This window comes from Capra hircus, chromosome 7, assembly GCF_001704415.2.
Source record: "Capra hircus breed San Clemente chromosome 7, ASM170441v1, whole genome shotgun sequence".
Taxonomy (NCBI): Eukaryota; Metazoa; Chordata; class Mammalia; order Artiodactyla; family Bovidae; genus Capra; species Capra hircus.
The window spans coordinates 88,412,751-88,429,233 of record NC_030814.1 but is presented as its reverse complement, the minus strand read 5'-3'; the positions used below and the strand labels follow the sequence as shown (position 1 = coordinate 88,429,233).

Below are 16,483 nucleotides of genomic sequence, written 5' to 3'. Positions count from 1 at the left end.
CTGTCCATGGGATTTTCTAGGCAAGAGCACTGGAGTGGGTTGCCATTTCTTTCGCCAGGAAATCTTCCTGACCCAGGGATCGAACCCAGGTCTCCCGCATTGTAGACAGATGCTTTACCATCTTGAGCCACCAGGAGTAATCAGAGAAATGCAAATTAAAGCAACTACATATCTCATTTTATTATCAAATTGGCAAAAATTAAAAAAAAAAAACTTCATAATACCCTGAGTCGGCAGGAGCGTGAGGAAATGAGTACTGTCGTATGCTGATGGTGAGAGTGTGAACTGATAGCAGTCTTTTGTGGTGTGTGATAGTACAAAACTGAAATCAGCACAAACGTACACTACTCGGGGCTCACTAAATAAGGCTTCTTCCTGTCCTGAGCAACCTAACAAGAGGGTGAATCCACGTGACTCGGAGTCCAGGACGCGTCATCACCGTGTGTGAATAGCCAGGATTCATCAACTCTGCTACCACTCATATTTTTTAAAAGTGCGAGTCTGTACCGGACTGTGCAACGGAGCAGGGAAAGGCTCAGGACCGCCTCACCACACTGTCACCACCGGGCTTCCGAGGAAGAGTGGAGTTTACCCTCGACTTTGGAGGCGAGTGTTCTTTTCTTTCTAAAACCTTCCTCTCTCACACACACATACGCACACACTTATTCACTCATTCACTCACTCCGCGCGCCCTCTGGCGGGCAGAGTTGTGGAAGGAGAAGGAAGGGAACTAATTCAGCGACGGGGCCGCGGGGGCGGTGGCGCGGGGGTGGGGGCAGACCCGGAAGAGAGAATGCTGAGATGGCCGGGAGGCAGATACCGCCCCCAGCCAAACCGGTGATCTCCCGTCAAATCCCCGCGGTGTAGTCCCTCCTGCGGCTGCTAGGGGCCGCCCGCGCTCCTGGTTGTGCCCTGCTGCTACTAAGTCACTTCAGTCGTGTCCGACTCTGTGCGACCCCACAGACGGTAGCCCACCAGGCTCCCCCGTCCCTGGGATTCTCCAGGCAAGAACACTGGAGTGGGTTGCCATTTCCTTCTCCAATGCATGAAAGTGAAAAATGAAAGTGAAGTCGCTCTGTCGTGTCTGACTCCTCGTGACCCCAATGGACTGCAGCCTACCAGGCTCCTCCGCCCATGGGATTTCCCAGGCAAGAGTACTGGAGTAAGGTGCCATTGCCTTCTCCGTGGTGGTGCCCACACGGGGCTTTTCTTGCCTGTGCTCGCTTTTAACATTCCTTTGCACACACAGCCCCTCACCCTGAGGAGCTCTTCCCTCCCTCATCCCTTAGTTCCCAGCTGACACCTTCCTTGACTCCATCCAAATCAAACCCTTTAGAGTGATGTCCCCTTATAAGCACCTCAGACCTCCCCTCCCTGTTAACAGACTTGCGCCTGTGATTCACGTCTGCCATCCACCCTGGCTGTGGCTTCCTTAAGGACAGGTACACTAAGGTGCTTAGTGATGTCCGACTCTGCTACCCCATGGACTGCAGCCCGCCAGCCTCCTGTGTCCGTGGGATTCTCCAGGCAAGAGTACAGGAGTGGGTTGCCATTTCCTTCTCCAGGGAATCTTCCCAATCCAGCGATCGAACCCAGGTCTCCTGCACTGCAGGCAGATTCTCTACCATCTGAGCCAGAGAGCACAGTATTTATCTTGCTCACCGTTATACCCAGTGCCTGAGAAAATGCTTGGGATCTGAACCAGTGCAGCACTTGGGAGTCAGAGCCTGTATTGGAGGGAGGCAGGCCAGGGCACCGACACAGCGCAGGTGGAGAGGAGGAAGTTTATTAAGAGAGCCAGGACGCAAACACATATTTACACGGACCGCGCGGGGACGTTAAAAAAAGCAGAGGCGGGGATGCGACGTTCCGGGAGCGGCTCAGACGAGTTCCACCTTGGCATTAGGGTACACCGCCACCACGTCGTAGCCCTCGGGAGGCTTGACGCGCGCCTTGGCGTGGCTCTCGCAGTAGAGCCGCTCGTCCAGAAAGAAGTAACCGCGCTGTTTGAGGTTCAGGCCGCAGTCGCTGCACATGAAGCACTCGGGGTGGTAGAGTTTGTCCCGCGCCTTGACGATGGTGCCCCTAGTGGGTGATCGGAGAGGACGGCGTCAGGGGCTGACAGCTCCGTAAAGCGCGGCCTTACTCAGAGCCTCCGACGGAGGACGCTGGGGGCAGGTGGGGAAGGTAGGGGAGGTACTCACACGATGCCGTGGCCGCAGCGCGTGCATTCAGGCAGCCCCTGCAGGCCACTCAGCGGAGCGCCTAGCTTGCTGGCCGTGGGCTTGAGGTTCCGGGGACCGCCAGGCCCGGGCCGTTCCCCTGAAAGCCAGAGAGCGAAGAAGCCCATTTGGAAGAGCCCATTGCGGAGGCCAGAAAAAGCGGAAAACTTCACTTCTGCGGAGTGCGGGGCTGCGCCCTACTTCCAGAGCCACCCGCACAGAGACTGGGGAGGGGGTTGGAAGGGCGTGAAAGGAGGAGCTGCGATACAAGTGGAGTGGTAATCAGAAAGCCCCGGTGCAGCAAGGGGTGTGAGGAGGCGCAGAGAACACGCGTCGTTGTTCAGTCGCTAAGTCACGAGGGACACGTGGGAGGGGCTAATGGCTGGGAAGCAACACGTGGGGTCGCAAAAGCGCCGATGGGGCAGGTTCGGAGGGCGGAGTTTACGACTCCAAGGAATGGGAAGGCAGGTGGGGTAAAGAGAAGAGTCCTACCGCCCTCGCCGGCCTCCAGCATGCCCTGCAAATAGCGGAAAGAGCCTGACTGCTTGGGCTCCGCAGCTGCAGGCTCGGCTGGCTCTCGAAGCATCCTGTACACCTCTGAGCCCAGGTCGACTCCGCAGTCGCGACTCCTCGGAAGGCCTCTGGCTGGGTCAGTGCTGGACGAAAGAGATGCACGAAGGGACAGGGTTGCAGTACTAGCCTTCCCCCTGCCAGTTCAGGGTTCTGGTGAGGTTTCATGAGTCAGAATGCAACCAGCTGAGACCCAAGGTTAAGGGTCAAGATTGGACCTGGTGTGAGATTTGAGGGATCAGGAATTAAGATGGGATCTGGGTAGGGCATCAAAGGTCCTGCCTCTGTACTACCTGTGGGGTGGAGACACGTGCAGGGCACCCATCTGGGCCAGTAAAGTAGCCTCACTGTTGCTGCCATTGTGAGGGACTGGGAGGCGAGGTGACTGCCCGTAAGGAGATCCCAAGCCTGGCCTGCCATCTTCTGGCCCAAGCCCGGTGGCTGAGGGCCGCCTGCTTGTCAGTGGACTGCAATCCTAGGAGAGAGAGAAACCGGAGGCACTGGGAGACCGTCTGTGGTACACCCACCTATGCCCTGCTACGCCAAGCATTCTTGGGCATTGCCTGGCTACTCTTGCTCAGGCACCTCTGGGCTATGGTGCCTAGTCAGGGAATGGGTCTGTGGAGGAAAGGCTAAGCCTTGGGCCTGGTTCAACCCCTGAAGAAATGAGAAATGCTTACGGAAAGTCAGACACGCAAGCCCTGAATCCTTGAGACTCAACCTTGGCTCATGAGCCCTGTGGTGGTTCTGACTCCCAGTGCCCATGTGGGTGGTGTTTGGGCAGGACCATCCCAAGAAGCCTTTTAAGGCCTGCATGTCTGTTGCAGAGTGTTTGGCTTCCTTGCGAAGGTGGTCCTGGTGCCAGGTATTTTTTACCTGTCAGAACCGCACTGGGTACTAGGTGGGCCCATGGCTGGGAATGCAAAACAGGAACTCCTGTTCTACAGTCAGGAAGGGTCATCAATCATCGTGTCCCAGGACCCTTTGGCAGGAGCAGGAGGTTTAACGGTACCATTGTGGTACTTTCCTGGTGGTCCAGTGCCTAAGACTCTGAGGTCCCAGTGCAGGGGGCCCAGATTTGATCCCTGGTCAGGGAACGTTACCCCACATACCACAACTAAGGGTTTGATTGCTGCAACTAAAAATCCAGCAAGCAATGATAACAAAGCTCAAAGATCCCTCATGCTGCAGCTAAGACCCAGTGCAGCCAAATAAATAAATTTTTTTTCTTTAAGAAAAGGTACCATTGTGAGGTCAGCCCCCTCTAGGCCTGTAGTTTCACCCCCACTTCCTGCTTCCCAGGCAAAAAATGGGTGGCCTTCCATAGACAGGGCAGATGAGGGGCAGAGAGCAGGCCAGGGCTCAAAGCTCCCCATCCCACAACCCCACAGCCAGCCTGATGCCCATGAGCAAGTCATCTAGGGGAGGGATGCCCTGAATATGCCTCCTCAACCCAAGAGAAGAGGGAAGTTTCTCTGCAGGTGTGGGTCTGAATGGGGACTGGGGACCTTTGTCCCTGCAGTGCTCAGGGCCGTGTTGCCTCTAGTTTGTAGGCACACAGGCCTGTCCTCAGCAGTATGAAAACAGGTATGCACACTCTCACAATACCAATACAGACATACCCATGCAGGAAGGCAACACACAGGGGTCAGCCAGTCCACCTACATACACCCAGTCACACAGACTTATGTGTACTTGGAACCAGAGCTGGTCATGCTGGGGGTGACCATGTCCCTATCCATTGACAGGGACACAGTTGGTGGCCAGAGCACCCTGACTTTAGGGTAGGGCCCAAGAGCCCAGGCTGTGAAGGTATCCTCAGCCCCATTCTGGGAGGAGACATATAAATTGTCCCTCCACTCTACAATGTGAACAGGGCTGTCAGGTGGGAGGAGAGGCGGCCTACCATCGGGGGAAAGAGCAAGCCTAGGACTTGGGCAGCCTGCAGCTGGGGCACAGTTGAGCCTGCAGGGCTTTGCCCAAGCTGCTGCTTTCTACAGCCTCTGAGCTGGGCAGAAGCATGAGGAATGGGTGAACTAGCAGCTGAGTGACTGGGTAGGGTTGGAGTCCCAGATTCTCCCACCCTAAAAGACAAAGGAGAGGGTCTCTTGCTGCCCAGGTGGGCCCCCATCAATGAAGCAACAGCAGCAGAAAACCCTTTATCCCACTGGGTCCAAGAAAAGCCCCTGAGAAACCCGAGCACTCTCCCACGTGTGTCTGCAGGGCAGGCAGGCCGGGGCTGGCCTGGCCTCTAATGGGGACCAGATGGGCCATGGACTGTGGGGGCAGGGCTGGGCCCCATACAAAGGAGGCTTCAACAGGATGCGGGGCTGGAAGGACCTAGAGGAAGAAGGCCCTCCACTTACCCCTGCCCAGCAGGGTGTGGGGGTTTAATGCAGGGTCATCAGAGCCCCTGCCCTTCCCATGGCCACCCAAGCAGCAGCCTCAGCGGTTAAGACACACGTGATGACCTCAGCGTTGGTTTGAGTCCCAACTTTCTCACTCACTCATTGAGCCAGTTACATTACCTCTGTGAACCTGAGTTTCCTCATCTGTGAAAGGGGAGCATGATGGTTTCTATATCATAAGTTCCTGGTGGGTATGAAATGAGACCTTTGCATATGAAGTGCTGAGCATAGTGCCTGGCACGCATCCATCATTGGATGAATGGCTGTCGTGAGCATTCCTGAGCCCCGACTCCTGAACTGCCCCTCTCCATGATGTGCCCATGTGCTGTCGGGGCCCGAGTCCCTGCCAGCTGCTGATTTAGTTGTTGAACCCTCTATGTGTCACTCCACAGCATGGGGGTAACCATGGGCTTGCTCATCAGCTCCCACGTGCCTGTGGTCAGAATCTGGGACACTCAACTGGGACAGAGGTGGGCACTAACTCCAGGTGAGCAGGTGGCACCTCCCAGAGGCCGAGCTTCGGCTCTCTACTTGTCTGGAGAGGACAGGCTGAGTCCTGCACTGCCTGCTGCACCTGGCTGGCCTTAAACCATCACCTGGTTCTCAGCTCAGATGCCACCCTCTCTGGGAAACCTTTCCTGATCACCATCCTTCCTTCACTCTGGGCTGTGTTCCCACGTGAGGCCTGAGAGAAGTCTTCTATGACCCTATATGGAAGGAGGGCCTGAAACCCCAGTTGTTGAGTGCCAGGGTACCTTGTGCAGCTCTGAGGGCCAGCTGTGGTTTTCCCCTCCTGTGATGGCTCCAGCTGGGCCCACCCCCATCCCCCCTGCAGGCAGAGGGTGGGAACAGTCTGGGGACAATGGGCCCTGTGTCTGTGTTACTGAGGACACGACCGGGCAGGGGCTGGGTGGGGGTGTTTCTGTCGCTACCCACGGAGCTCATGACCTTTTAAGTACAGAATGGAGGCAGCAGCTAAGGGGTTGCCCTGCTGCTTGTGGAAAATCCTTCTGCTTCCAGCCTGAGCCACCAGCAGCCTGGCCCTTGAGGAGGTCAGTGAGGGGAAGTGTGGGAGCACGGGGAACTGCCCTCCAGCCCCCAGCCCCCCTGGCCCAAAGCCTCTCCCGGAGGACTCAGCAGGCCTGAGCTTCACATTGCAGAGGACACTTACACGTGAGTGCCGGGCTCACACATGAGCTGGGGGCCTGCACCATGCTGTCCCCATTGGTCAGCCCCACATCAGGCCTGGCTGACTTGTCTATGTCTCCCACCCCCTGTCCCCATGGGTCCATGGGACTACCAGGAGCAAGCTCCTGAGATGCAGGTGTGGCCCCAGATCACTGCGAGAACAGCTGAGGTCCGGGGCAGAGGAAGCTGAGAGCCCTCAGCCCTCGCCTCTGCCCCCAGCCACCCCTGGGACTTTTCCCTGAACCTCTGGTGCACAGTCTCACCTCTGGGCCTCTGTATGTGCTTCACTTTGTATGTGGCACACTTCTCTCCAAGCCCCTTTGCTTGCCTTATTCTTCCCAGCCCCTCAGGTCATGGCTTGGATATGCCCTCCTCCAGTCCTCTTTGACCCTTGATTGAGTTTTTCACCTCTCTGGACTCCTTCGACGCCTGGCTTCTGCCATCCCGGAACTGCTAGGTGCCTCTCCCCTTCCAGAACGGGCACTTCCTGCATATGGTATATATCTGGCCTCGGGGATGCCAGTAAAAGCAAGGTTGGAAACAAACATCAGAGAAAGATGGGGACTGGGATAGATGGTGAGGGCAAGGCCACAGCAGATCCCTCCCTCTGGTACATACAGCAAAGCCGCCACGGAGAGACAGACAGTCCCACATACTAGGTCCCAAGTTCTGGATCCATCACAGACCAGTCGAGTCTCTACCTTGTTTAAACTCTGTGGCCCCAGAGATGTCAAGTTCACTCTGGATACCTCAGCCTTGCTACTAGGCTACCCCTCCGGCCCATGGCAAAATGAGGCCCTAAAGCAGCCTGGCCCCACCTTACATTCCTTGAGGACAGCACCATAGCTGTGACTCTTGTCCTACACAGAAAGGTAGCTGAGCGGACAGGCCTGCAGCCTGAGGTCTGCTAGCTGCAACTGCAGAATGGCCAGGAGGAAACTTCAGTCTTGGATAGGCAGGGCAGTGCCTTATTCTAAGGTTGGGTCTGGCCAGGTAGGTGCCCAAGGTTAGGATGAGACAGAAGAGTACCCCATAGCCTGTGGTCACTCCACAGCCTGTGGTTGTCCCCCACCCTGCCCCCAAGCCTGGTGACTTCCTCCTGATCTGGCATCACTGGGCAACAGAGTGAAACCCAGCTGGGTAGGTGGTAGCCCTGAGCCAAAGCCTGGCCCAGTCCCTGCCCATCGCGGGCATTATTGTCCCAGAATCCAGGACTGCCTGGGGTACCAGCAGAGCCCACTGCAGCACCTGAAGGGGCATGGACAGGGCTCAGAGAAGCCTTCTGCTTCAGTCTCTGGCGTGGGCACCTGAGAACTATGGTGAGGACATCCGCAGTTAAACCTGTGGGTGAGGCCCAGCCCCTCTGCACTGGGCTTGCTCTGAGCCAGGCCAGGCCAGGCCAGGCCAGGTGGTATATGTACAAACCTGGGCCTCGGAGTCGATGTGGATCCTGTGTGCCTGAGCCTTGTTGTCCTCTGGGGTACTGGGCCAGCTCCTGCCTTCAGGCCTGTGGCAGAAATTAGGATGGTCACAAATCTCTGCTTATTAGCCCACTATGCCTGGGACGAGGACCAAGAAGGGTTGGGATCTGGGCCCAGGGCCACTCTGGACCAGGCTTGTTACTCTGCATGGATAAGGATACCACCCCAGCACTTTCCCTGCACCAGAATGGCGGCCGTTATGGCAAGGAGACACAGCTCAGGATTCTGGGGTAGGCTGTGTGTCCCTTCTCCACCAGCTGGTCCTTCCCACTCTGGTCTGGTTCCTAGGAAGGAAGCCCTACAGCTTCCCCACTTTTCCACCCTCTCTGTCACTTCCGGAAGCTCCACACAAAGAGGGCCAAGCTCATGGCGGGGCAGGGCAAGCCAGGCCTCACACACTGATCAGCTGGGAGCCCACCGTTCATCCCTCTTCTATCCACAGCTCTGCCCAGGCCTGCGGGTCAGGCACCCGGGGACTGTTGGGGGAGGTGAGATGGAGGCTCTGTGGGGTGCACCTCCCCTCCTGTAGCTGCCGGCAGAGTCATCACCAACGTCTGCCCAGCCCAGATGGGAAATAGGCCATTAGGAAATTCCTGCTTCGCCATAGAAACCAAAAGCCAAACACTCAGGAGGGAGAAAAACATCATAAACCTGCCATCAGTGGGGCAGGCGGGGCCGAGAGGCTACAGGCCTGGGGCCCAGTCCTGCCACCAACTAGTCCTGTGAGAGGGCAGGCCAGAAGGGTGTGTGGACCCTGGACTGGCAGGTGAGTGTGAGTGAGGCTGGTTACATCGAAGGGGAATAAAGTCCCAACTCCACCCCACAGGGCCTCCTGAGACTTCTCAGGGGTCTCACCACTGGGCTAGCAGCTCAACCCTGCCCCTCTCCCTCCACTCAGAAGAGAATTTTAACGATCTGACCACCACAGTCCCTCTGCTCTTGCTCACCACTGCCCATTCCTTGGTCCCCTGCAGGCTACCTCTCTCCTCCACAGCTTTTCAGAAGCCTGTGGCACCAAGGCTCTGCTGTGCCACCCCTACTGGCATCTGGCTCCAGCACCCTCAGCCATGCTCCCAAGATACTGCCCTAGCTCACAGCTCTAACTATGGCCTGGACATACTCAGAACTCTGCCGGGATAAACCTAGGACATCTTGTGTGGCTCTTTGGCCTTAAACTTCCTTGAAGTCCTGCCCAGAAGAGAGGTACAAGCCTGAGGTCTGAGGATCAGAGGGTACAAAGTGCCCAGAGCCATAAGGGTAGCCCAAGGCATCAGATTGGAATGAAAGGCTTATTTGTATGTCAAATTCCGTCCCCAGATCTCCATACTTTAGGCTGGGCAAGTAGCTCTGTCTGCCATCTTTAAGTCCCCCAAAGGGTGGGCTGTGCAAATCCATCTTGTGTCACATGTAATAGGTGACAGGGATCCGACCAAAGGCCTTGGGGTTGGAGCTGATGCCAGGAAGGTCCTGGACCTACAGAACGTACCCAGACATTGCAGGTTAGCTTGGACTGCTGGATATCTGACTGAGTTCCAGACAAAGTAAGCATAGTGGGGAAGCTGGGCCTTTACTTCACTTTTCATCCTGTGATGAACTGGAATTAGTCTGTGGAGGATTAGAGCTCTCTGTACATAAGAGAGTAGGTAGGGAGGCTGGCCTGGGCAGAGCTCCACACAGAAGCTCCCTCCAGCCAGCTCGCCAGGCCCAGGTCACGGCCTCAGGCATAAGTGCTGGCACAACAGGCAGGACAGAGCAGGATCAGGGGCCTTGTAGGTGAGAAAGTCCCCAGGATAAGAGATGCTGGCCCAGAAAGTCAAGGTGGTCCTTGTCTTGATCCCCCAGAATCTGCATGCATGAGAATTAGGGATAGGGGGTGGGGGAAAGGACCCCAGCTTTTCACCCTGACTGAGCAGACCTTGTATGTCATGATCACTCAATCCCAGATCCTCCGTTTTGAAGTTGAGGAAGCTAACGGCTCTGATAGTAAGTCACCAGCTGGAGGACAGCACAGTTCTCAAGTGCAGAACTGGGGCTAGAACCCAGAATCTGTGATAGGAGAGAATGTGCTCTCCCCGGCTCCATGTCCAGCAGCGTCTGGGAGCTGAAACACCCAGCGTGGAACAGGTCAGGGGACCCCTGGCTCCATCCCTGCCTGGCTCAGAACAAATGACCAGGGAAGGAAGGAAGGAAGGGGGACCTCCACCCTGCCCCCGTCCTGCCACCCTCCCCTGACATTATTCCCTCTGTGGACCTCCTGAATCAGGCCCCTTGTGAGCCTCCCCTGCCCCTCGCCCCACTACTACCAGGGCTTCCTTTATACAGCCAAGCAGAGTCAAGGCCAGAGGTGAGTCAGGGCCCAAGAACCCAGCCAAGTTGGGTGGCTTGTGGGCAGAGCAGTGCTGATGTTTCCCCCAGCTAGCCTGTACCCCCGTCTCAGAGAGGGTGATGAATGGGATCATGCTTTATGGAGAAGGAAACCCAGGCTCATGGAGGTCATCTCGTGTACCTAACAGACCTCAGAGTCTGGAAGAGGGCCAGCTCTGCTGAACTCCTGGGCCAGTGCCTCCTCACTGCGGGCCAGGTGGAGTGTACCAGGTCCTGGACTTGCAGCTGGGCCCACTCAGCCCGGAGAAGAGTCAGAGGTCCTGACTTCAGCCCAGAGCAGGGCCAGACTCAAATGGGGCTACTTCAGAAGCCTTCCCACCATGTTTAATGGCTCTGAGCCAATGGATTACCCTCTGCCCCACCAGCTCTAAGGCCTGGTTGGCCACGTTGTGGTTTGGGGAGGATTCGCCTACACACATCCACAGGGGGTCGTGGAAAGTCCCTGTTAACAGGGAACGTGGCAGAGCTGAGCAATTATGTCTGACTTCTCTGGATCCAGGGAAGACAGGGGGAGGGAGATCCCGCTGAGGCAGGACCCAGCCAACTGCCCCCCAGCCAAGTGCCAACAGCCTCAGCAAGGCTTGACGGGTCAGCAGTCAAGCAGAGGGAGTGGCCTCTTTGGTGAGAGTGAGAGAGACCTGAGGTCAGTCAAACCGTGCTTCCCCATTGCTCCACTGTGTGACCTGAAGCACCCTCCAGACTTTGTGAATCTCAGTTGTCTCACATGTAAAGTGGAGCCTATATCAGATTTTACCGTATCAAATGGGTTTGACAGTTAAACAAGGTGTTGGTCGATAGAATTTTTTGAACTGCTCATCACTCATGGGTGGGGAAAGGACAGATATCACACACCACCGGCACCCCCGGTGTGAGGCTGCCCCAGGTCTTATTTCAGCCCTGATTTTGGGTTGTCTACCCCCTGCCAAAAGACCCCAACATAGACTCCAGCAATAGATTAAATGGGGGCTTCTTCCTTTCTTAAGCCACCCACATCTCCAAACAGTGCCTGCCAAGCCCCTGTGAGAGCGCTGCTCCTTAGGCCTGGGGTGCCAGGGAACAGAAGTAGAAAGGCTGTGTGAGGCCCTGCTCTCCCAGGGTGCTGGTGACCCAGAATTCGCCCTCCCCTGACTCGCCCCCTCGTTCTGGCTCAGTCGGCCCTGTGCGTACCTGCTCACGGACAGCGTGAGGTGGTCATGGCAGCCCTTGATGCGGTTCTGTGCTTCCAGGTGTGTCATGAGCTCTGTGCTCTCACCATTGATGGCCTGGATCAGGTCTCCAGGGCACAGGGCAGCCAGGGCAGCCTTGCTACCAGCATGGACCTGTGGATGGACAAGCCAGAGGGCTGGGCATTGGTCATTACATGGCCTTGCTCAAGGCCATGCAGACCCCTGCCAACCCCAGAACCGTGCCAGTGCGGCCCTGCTGCTAATGTGACCCTTGGGTGGGCATACCATAAGACTGACTGAGTTCCCACATGGCCTGGCTGGAGCCTCTGCACTAAAGGCCCCAACTCCAGCTCACAGAGGTCTGGGAGGACATGATGGCATTTGACAGGAGATTCCTCTGGGCTGGAACAAGTACGATGTCATTCTTGCAGTCTGCATATATGCCGATGGACATACAGGGGACACACAGGGATATGTGCTCTCAAATAAATAGTTAATACAAAACATGGACACATAGCCTACATTGCCCCATCCAGCCAGACCACATAGTAAGTCCCTTGACCCGACACTCAAACCCTTAGTGACCTTGTTTCTTCTCATCCCCATCCCTCCATATTTACCTCCACCTACCCACACTCTATCCAGACCACGTGAATTACTCACAGGCAGCAGAGAGCTCTCTCTTACCGCCACACTTCTGCAGGTGCTGTTACGTCTACCTGGAACACACTCCTTTGACCCCCTAGACCCTAGTTCCCTTGTCATCCTTCAGGTCTTAGGCTCTCCATAGAGGCATTCCCCCTTGGAGTCTCTCATCTGGTGCCCCACTGTACCCTGCGTGCCCCCTTTACGACTTAGCTCCCCTAATAGTGTTAGCACCTCATTCTGTGTTGTCACCTCCCCAGGCAAGTTGAAGGCCATCTACTTCCAGCTGCCAGCCTGCATTCCTGAATCACAGCTCCCTTTCCTCTGGAGGACAGGCACTGAGGCCACCCCAGTGCCACTGTGGACCCCAGAGGGTCAGCAGCGTCCACACTGGAGCCTCCTTCAATGCTGATCCCTTGACATGAGTCACATGAGGTTGGGGATAGACTCATGGGATGGCTGAGTAAGCAGCCTGGGGGGAATTCAGGCAATAGGACATCCTTTACCCTGTCTCTGGTCCCTGCACAGCCTCTGGAGAGAGATTTTAGGGACCCTCATTCTTCCTAGCCTCTTTGCTAGTGTCAAGCTATGGCTCAAGAACTGTCAGTGACACTGTTCCTATGGGGCGGGAGCTCCTGGAAGCCTGGCCAGGCTCCGCTTAGCCAGTTCTCTGTAGTGAGTAGACAAAGCTGAGGTGCTAGCAGCTCCTTGGCTGGAGTTCTGGTGTGGGCACTGCCAAGCTGACCTGCCCTGGAATAGGCTGCCCCAAGGAATATTCTTCTAGAGCATGATACCCTCAGCCACCATTAATATTCCCTTGTTGGACACCGGCACCAACATAGGTCTGTCCTCCCAGGGGAAGCACCCACTTGGCACCATCCCACCCTCCCCCTTCAAGGCCCTGCCAGGACCCTCTCCTTCATGGATACCTGCTCAGTGCTTTAGTCATAACTAGCTCATGGCAACCTCTCAACCACCTAATGAGACAGAGGCTGTTCTCATCCTTATATAGAGATGAAGAAAGAGAGGTTTGGGGTATGGGGTACTTTGCCCCATTCCCCATTTTGGAGAGGAGTCTTCTTTCTCAGGGGGTGGCTAGCGGCAGGATGACTCAGCCAGTACAAGGGGTGCATTCAGGCCCCTGTGGGTGGAGGAAGTTCTCGAAAGCAGGGGTGGCTGGGGCTCTGCCAGCGCTGCTAGCTCGGGAGTTCTGGTCAGAGAGGGCGCAAGGCCAGGAAACCGTGACTCTCCCAATTGCCTTTACATGCATTGTTTCATTAGTCCTCAAGGCAAGCCTATTTCCTAGATGAGGAAACCAAAGCCCAGAGAAGCACAGGACACTCAGCTGATAGCCGGCAGAGTTAGGATTTCAACCCAGGCCAACCGATTCCAAATCCTTTGCTCTTAACCACAGTGTGCATTTCTACAAAACAGAGAGGTGTTCTGAGTAGGAGGATCAGCATGTATAATGGCTCATCTTGGAGTGAGAGTGAACGCAGGCTTCTGTGGCCAAAATATCATTGGTAAGGAGAGAATGGAAGAGATGAAATCAGAAAAAAACGCAGGGACCAGATCTGCGGGCCATGTAGGCCCAGGAGAGAAGCTGGCATCTCTCCCGGGCAGTTGGGGAAAAGGGAGGATTCTAAACAGGGAAATCACAGGACAGAGTTGAATGCAGGCCGATTTTTCTGGATGCTGAATGCAGGATAAACAGATAAAAGGAAGAGACAGAGGAGAAAGGAGGTCAGCTGGGAGACTGGGGCATGAACCAGCAGTCTCACCTATGGCAGCTACTTTTAAAGCCCCTGTGTCACTTTGATCTAGATACAAAAAGCCCCTCCAGGGAGTTGGGCATACAGTTGGTGGTATTTGTTTGGGGCACTAGTTTCTAGGGACTTGGTAGTAGCAATACCCATTAGGATGCCAAGGCCAGCAGTCACTATAGTTTGCAAGGAAGGAGCCCTGGACAGTGTTTTTTTGCGGGGGAGCTCCCCAAGGCTTTGTGGGCTGAGGTTGCATAGTCCCGGCTCTGCCAGGCAGCCAGCCTCCTCACTGTCCGAGTGTGGCTGCCTCCATTGGGTGGGGGAAGCCCCATGAGCGTGGGAGGGGTTGGGTCTTGAACCCCCCTGGTGAGGACACTCCCACATATCATCAGTGTCTGTAGAATTACCCTTGAGGTACCTGCTGGGCAAGCTGTGGCCTGTGCCTCCTCAGCCCCGTAAATCTCCCCAGATCCCACCCAAATCCAGGCTCAGCCATCCTGGCTCCTCAGGCCTGAGCTGCTGCTGTGTGACTTTGGGGGACAAAGAAGGGGTTCTTCCCAGCAAACTCTTTTCAGCCTCTCTGCCTGCCAGCGGCCTGCATCCTGATCGGCTCCAAACAAGGCCGCTGCTGCTGCCGCTGTGAAGTGTGGAGGCCTTTCCTCGGCGGGCAGGCAGCCGCGTGGGCAACAGATGTCTCTGCTCCCTGCCGCCTGCGGCCGTCAGCCGCCGCCACTGAGCCTGTCAGCGGCCTCACGCCCAGGGTGCCTGGCCGGCTGGCCTGCCTCGGTGGGTGGACACACAGCATGACATTCACAGGCAGACACAGATGTGTTCCCGCCCCCTCACACACACACACACCCACACCCCGCAGGGCTCTCTCAGGAAAGTGGGAGATGAAAGGCTCCCGGATGCGCTGAAGGCCCATCTCACTCAGCCCCAGAGACCTAGTGGCCGTGGGGTGAGGGCAGATGTGGGACTCCTCCCAGGACAGCTGGGCCTGCCTGTCACCCTGGCCCCCAGAAAGAGTATTCCATGATGCCATGCTCCACCAGGTGCCCAACCCCTCCCAAGAACTAGAAAGACGTCTTGGAAAGCCCAGCCAGCTTGGTCCAGCCCCCATGGCAAGAAGTGGCAGAAGGGTGGGGGAAGGTGTTCTCAGTTCCATTGACACAGGGTCTCGAAGGCCAAAGTAGCCTGTGTGGGGTCAAGGGATGGCCCAGGCCCCTGCTTGCCTTCCCTTCGCACTGGGAGCCCCCAAGGGCAGGGTTCTGTCGCCTTTGGTCCCCTACACTGGGACTCCAAGGGGCAGAGCCTGGGTCTCCACTTCTGGCCCTTCAAATACGGGACCCCAAGGTTGGGCCAGGATCCCGTCTTTCCCAGTTTGGGCACCCCCTGACAGGGCCCGAGTCCTCCCCTCTGCTCCCCTGTTCCCCTTGGATTAGCCACCACCCAGGCTGTGCCCCCTCCTCTTCCTCAGCTGTCCTAAGCCTGGGGCAGTGCATGGCCATGGAAACTTGAGGAACTGGGCTGAGGTTATCCTGGCCCCTGGCCTTGTGAGTCTTGTGGGGAAGGGGTCTCAGAACTGCACAGACAGGCTTCCCCTTCCCTGGAAGCCAAAAATTCCTGGTCACTTCCCCTTAGGACAACTGAGGTCATGAATGAGCGACTGACCAAAACCAGTCGGGGGAACTGGCTGGGTCTTTCTTTCTTCAGTTTCGGAGAGGACCCCAGACCTCTCTGGGGTCGCACAGCTCTGCTGGCAGGGACCCTTGATAGGGAAGGGGGGGGTCTCTCAGTCATTTTGCCCCAAATCTTCAGGAAGGGTTCAAATGTAAGCAGCATTTCTGGGCCTCTGTTGACCAGTCCCGACCCCTGGCCTATGACTTTGGTCCTTCCATGGCCTGCGCTTGAGTCCCCCCAGATGAGGCCAGCAGGAAGGCTGCTTTGTGAACTCTTTGTGGGGGGGGGGGGTCCTCCGAGGGACAGGCAGGCAGGCCCAGGGAGAGGGGGAGGGGGTTGGGGCGGCGCTGCCCAGCCTGGAAGCCGCCTCTACAGCCTGTGGGTCACCGAGGCCAACGCTTGGCCTCCGAGCCTCCAGGACGTCGGGGATCCGGGTCCCGAGTGGACCACAAGGGCTGGGTCTCAAGATTCAGGACCACCCCGCCGCCCTGTGGTCCCTGGACTCACCCGCGAGACGGTGAGGGGTACGCTGAAGTCCCGGCCGCCCACCAGGCGGAAGCCCCAGGGTGAAGGGCCGCGCAGGGTCACCGAGTGGGGCATCGCGAGCCGGAGCCGCAGCCGGAGCTTGAGCCGGACACTGAGGAGCCGCCGCCGTCCCCGCCGCCGCCTGGACGCCGCGCCCCGCCCCCGGCCCGCCCGCCCCCTCACCCCCCTCCGCCCGGCCCCCGCCCCCGCTCCCTGCGCGCCGGGATTGGCCCCGCGGCTGACCCGACCCTCCCACTTCGGGGGGCTCTGAGGACCCGCCCCTCAGCCCCGACCGCCGGCAGCCCGGCACCCCGACCAGGTTCTCAGAGACCCCGGACCCTGACGGCTCCAACGTCCGAGATCCTGCCCGAGCCTCAGTTCTGCGGGCTGCGGAAGCAAAAGCCGGGTCCTTTGAAGTTGCTTCTGAGGGGCGGCGCCCCAGCCCGGGGA

The 16,483-nt window shown here is 57.2% G+C and overlaps 1 protein-coding gene across 2 annotated transcripts; it reads right to left on the bottom strand.

Moving 5' to 3' along the window:
* On the bottom strand, positions 1,762-16,184 carry PDLIM4 (PDZ and LIM domain 4). 2 transcript variants are annotated; one of them, XM_018050732.1, is made up of 7 exons: positions 16,016-16,184; positions 11,422-11,573; positions 7,814-7,895; positions 3,086-3,267; positions 2,715-2,878; positions 2,205-2,322; positions 1,762-2,085 (listed from the first exon to the last, which is right to left on the bottom strand). In XM_018050732.1, exons 1-7 carry the CDS (start codon positions 16,106-16,108, stop codon positions 1,881-1,883), a joined length of 996 nt encoding a protein of 331 aa, XP_017906221.1. In that variant the 5' UTR covers positions 16,109-16,184; the 3' UTR covers positions 1,762-1,880. The 2 variants fall into 2 exon arrangements, with proteins under 2 accessions (XP_017906221.1, XP_017906222.1); XM_018050733.1 differs by lacking the exon at positions 2,205-2,322 and having other exon boundaries at positions 2,015-2,085; positions 16,016-16,183.

Coding starts and splice junctions, on each gene's coding strand:
- PDLIM4 (XM_018050732.1), bottom strand. CDS start 16,108: ATGCCCCACTCGGTGACCCTGCGCGGCCCTTCACCCTGGGGCTTCCGC. Junction 7,896..11,421: donor CTCACGCTGTCCGTGAGCAG/GTACGCACAGGG, acceptor TTTCTGCCACAG/GCCTGAAGGCAGGAGCTGGC. Junction 2,086..2,204: donor CGCTGCGGCCACGGCATCGT/GTGAGTACCTCC, acceptor ATCACCCACTAG/GGGCACCATCGTCAAGGCGC.